Raw genomic sequence first — 2152 nt, 5'->3', positions numbered from 1 at the left:
TTCCCTCTGTGGTTAAGAACCCAGCTGCCACCAGCCTCACCTATTCCCTGAGGTCACCCAGGCCCCTGCACCAGAATAAGTGGGAGCACTGACCCAGCCCAGCCCCTCCCTCCTAACTCTGGACTAGGTAAAGCTAAGAAGTCACTGGTTCCACCATTCCCTTTTCTGACCAAGGACCCAGGGCCAGGTTCCAGCTTGGGTTTCTGCCATCTACCTGGGGCAGGTGCCCAGGTGAGGCAGGAGAACAGCAGGCCAGAGGCCTGGCTTCTGTTGCCAGGCCCCAAACCTGTGTCCCACAGTGGGCTCACTTTGGCCTCTGGCCCTGAGCACTGTGGCCAGGCCCCATGCCCAGCAGCCTCCCACACCCAGTACCTCTTACCAGGCTTTGGGATGAGTCCTTGGAAAGGCCTAGAACAGAAAGAGAGGTGGGGGTGTCAGAGGGAAAAGTCGGGGATGGGGCAGCCACCCCTGGGATGTAGCAGCACAGGCCTAATGTGGGAGCTGCAGACCTACTGCAGCGGAGTCTCCATTTTATTTACTTTTTATTTTTACCATTCTGTCAGAGACCTAAGCTTACACTTCACAACCCAAGAGTCTACCTTTTAACGAGAAGCTCAGGTGACCTGTGTGCATGGGATGTGGGGCCAATGCAGTAGGGCACCAGTACTAGCAATGCCCCCCTCACAGGAGGGTAACAGGGCTTGCATGGGCTCTGCCCTGGCTAGCCTATGACCTCAGGTGAATCACTTGTCTCAAGTTCCTCTTCGCTGATATGTGACTAGAGCCTCTCTTGGGGGTCAGGAACACAGTGAACAGGGGCTGCTAGACAGCAGAAGGTACCCACAGGGCTGCCCTTGCTTGCCACGGTGGGGTATCCAGTCCCACGTCTGTCAGGCTTTATATAATCCAGCTAGCCTGCAGTCCCTCTGTGATCCTGCCTGGACCCAGGATGCTGGCAGGAAGGCCACCTCTTCTAGCTGGGAGGGCAGGACCTTACGTACAAGCCCCAGTCTGTGTTAGTCCTACCTCCTCACTTTCACCCTTCCCTGAGTACCTGGTGACTGTGAACTTGATCTTGTCAGCCACAGCAAGGATCCTCTCCAGGTTCTGGGAGCCAAAGGTGCAGGGCTTTCGGAACGGGATTCCTGGGGGTAGCCCCTCGATGATCACAGAGCCAGGGTTACTCTTGATCCGCTTATAGGGGACCTGGACCGGGTACTTGATACCCAAGGCTTCCCCTGTGGGTAAGAGAGATCATCTTGCTAGTCAGGAGTGAGAGGTGCATGTGGGAGTGAGAGGCACCAGAAGGCCTCATGTAGCAGGGATTGATGTTCCCCAGCCTCACGGCCTGAGGATGGGCACCTTGTGGGCATAGCTGGCCCTTCCCTATAACCTTTGACCTTCCCTGATTCAGGGACTGGCCTGGCCTGAGAGGGAGATTCCATTTAGAAGCAAGAAAGTCAGGCCTCAGTAATCCAGGCCGCCGGGACACCTTTGTGCATGAGAGAGCTTTGTCACCAACACTCTGCAAAAGGCCATGCCCCTTCTATCCCAGTGGCTGTGTCATACCTCATGGTTGACCTGGCACCTCTCTGGGAAGGGAAGTCCTGGGAGGGGCGGCTGCTGCCTTCGAGGATAGGTGCTATAGGAGCAGGTGCTGCATCCCCAGAGGCAGCTCCCTCCCAGGCAGAGAGATGGAGCTCACTGCTGTACTGTGGGGGGCCTGCTGAAAGCATCATCCCCAGCACTGCAGGCTGCCCCTTTATGAGATATCCAGGAAAAGTCTGCATGGGTCTCAACCCCAGGAGACACTGCTGAACTTTTTGCACCATAAGCTAATTTTTGTCTCACAGACACTAGGGATTAGATAACTAACTCGACTTCCCTTTTGCACTGGCTCCCAGGAAACTCAGAGCCTGATTTGTGTCTCACATGTAGGAACGACACAATTTCAAGAGTTTTTATATCACCCCTGGATTTGTGCCATTGTTCTAGGCTGTTTTTTCTTTTTAAAATTGAGATGTAATTCACATACCATAAAATTCACCACTTTAAAGTGTACAATTCAGGGGCTTTAAAAATATTAACAAGACTATGCAACTATTACCACCATCTCATTCCAGAACATTTTCATCACTTAAAAAGAAACTCC

The 2152-nt window shown here is 53.4% G+C and overlaps 1 protein-coding gene across 1 annotated transcript in view; it reads right to left on the bottom strand.

The window, feature by feature from the left end:
• The window catches only part of GTF2IRD1 (GTF2I repeat domain containing 1), a 79253-nt gene that overhangs the window by 33052 nt on the left and 44049 nt on the right, over positions 1–2152 (bottom strand). Inside the window, exons 19-20 of the mRNA XM_023515703.1 lie at positions 1055–1238; positions 380–408 (exon numbers count right to left, since the gene is read on the bottom strand). Of these exons, the coding sequence (XP_023371471.1) occupies positions 380–408; positions 1055–1238 (213 nt within the window). The remainder of the gene's footprint in view (positions 1–379; positions 409–1054; positions 1239–2152) is intronic.

The sequence above is a fragment of the Otolemur garnettii genome, unplaced genomic scaffold, assembly GCF_000181295.1.
Source record: "Otolemur garnettii isolate 467f Iridium unplaced genomic scaffold, OtoGar3 scaffold00077, whole genome shotgun sequence".
Classification (NCBI taxonomy): domain Eukaryota; kingdom Metazoa; phylum Chordata; class Mammalia; order Primates; family Galagidae; genus Otolemur; species Otolemur garnettii.
This window is presented reverse-complemented; position numbering and strand designations above follow the sequence as displayed.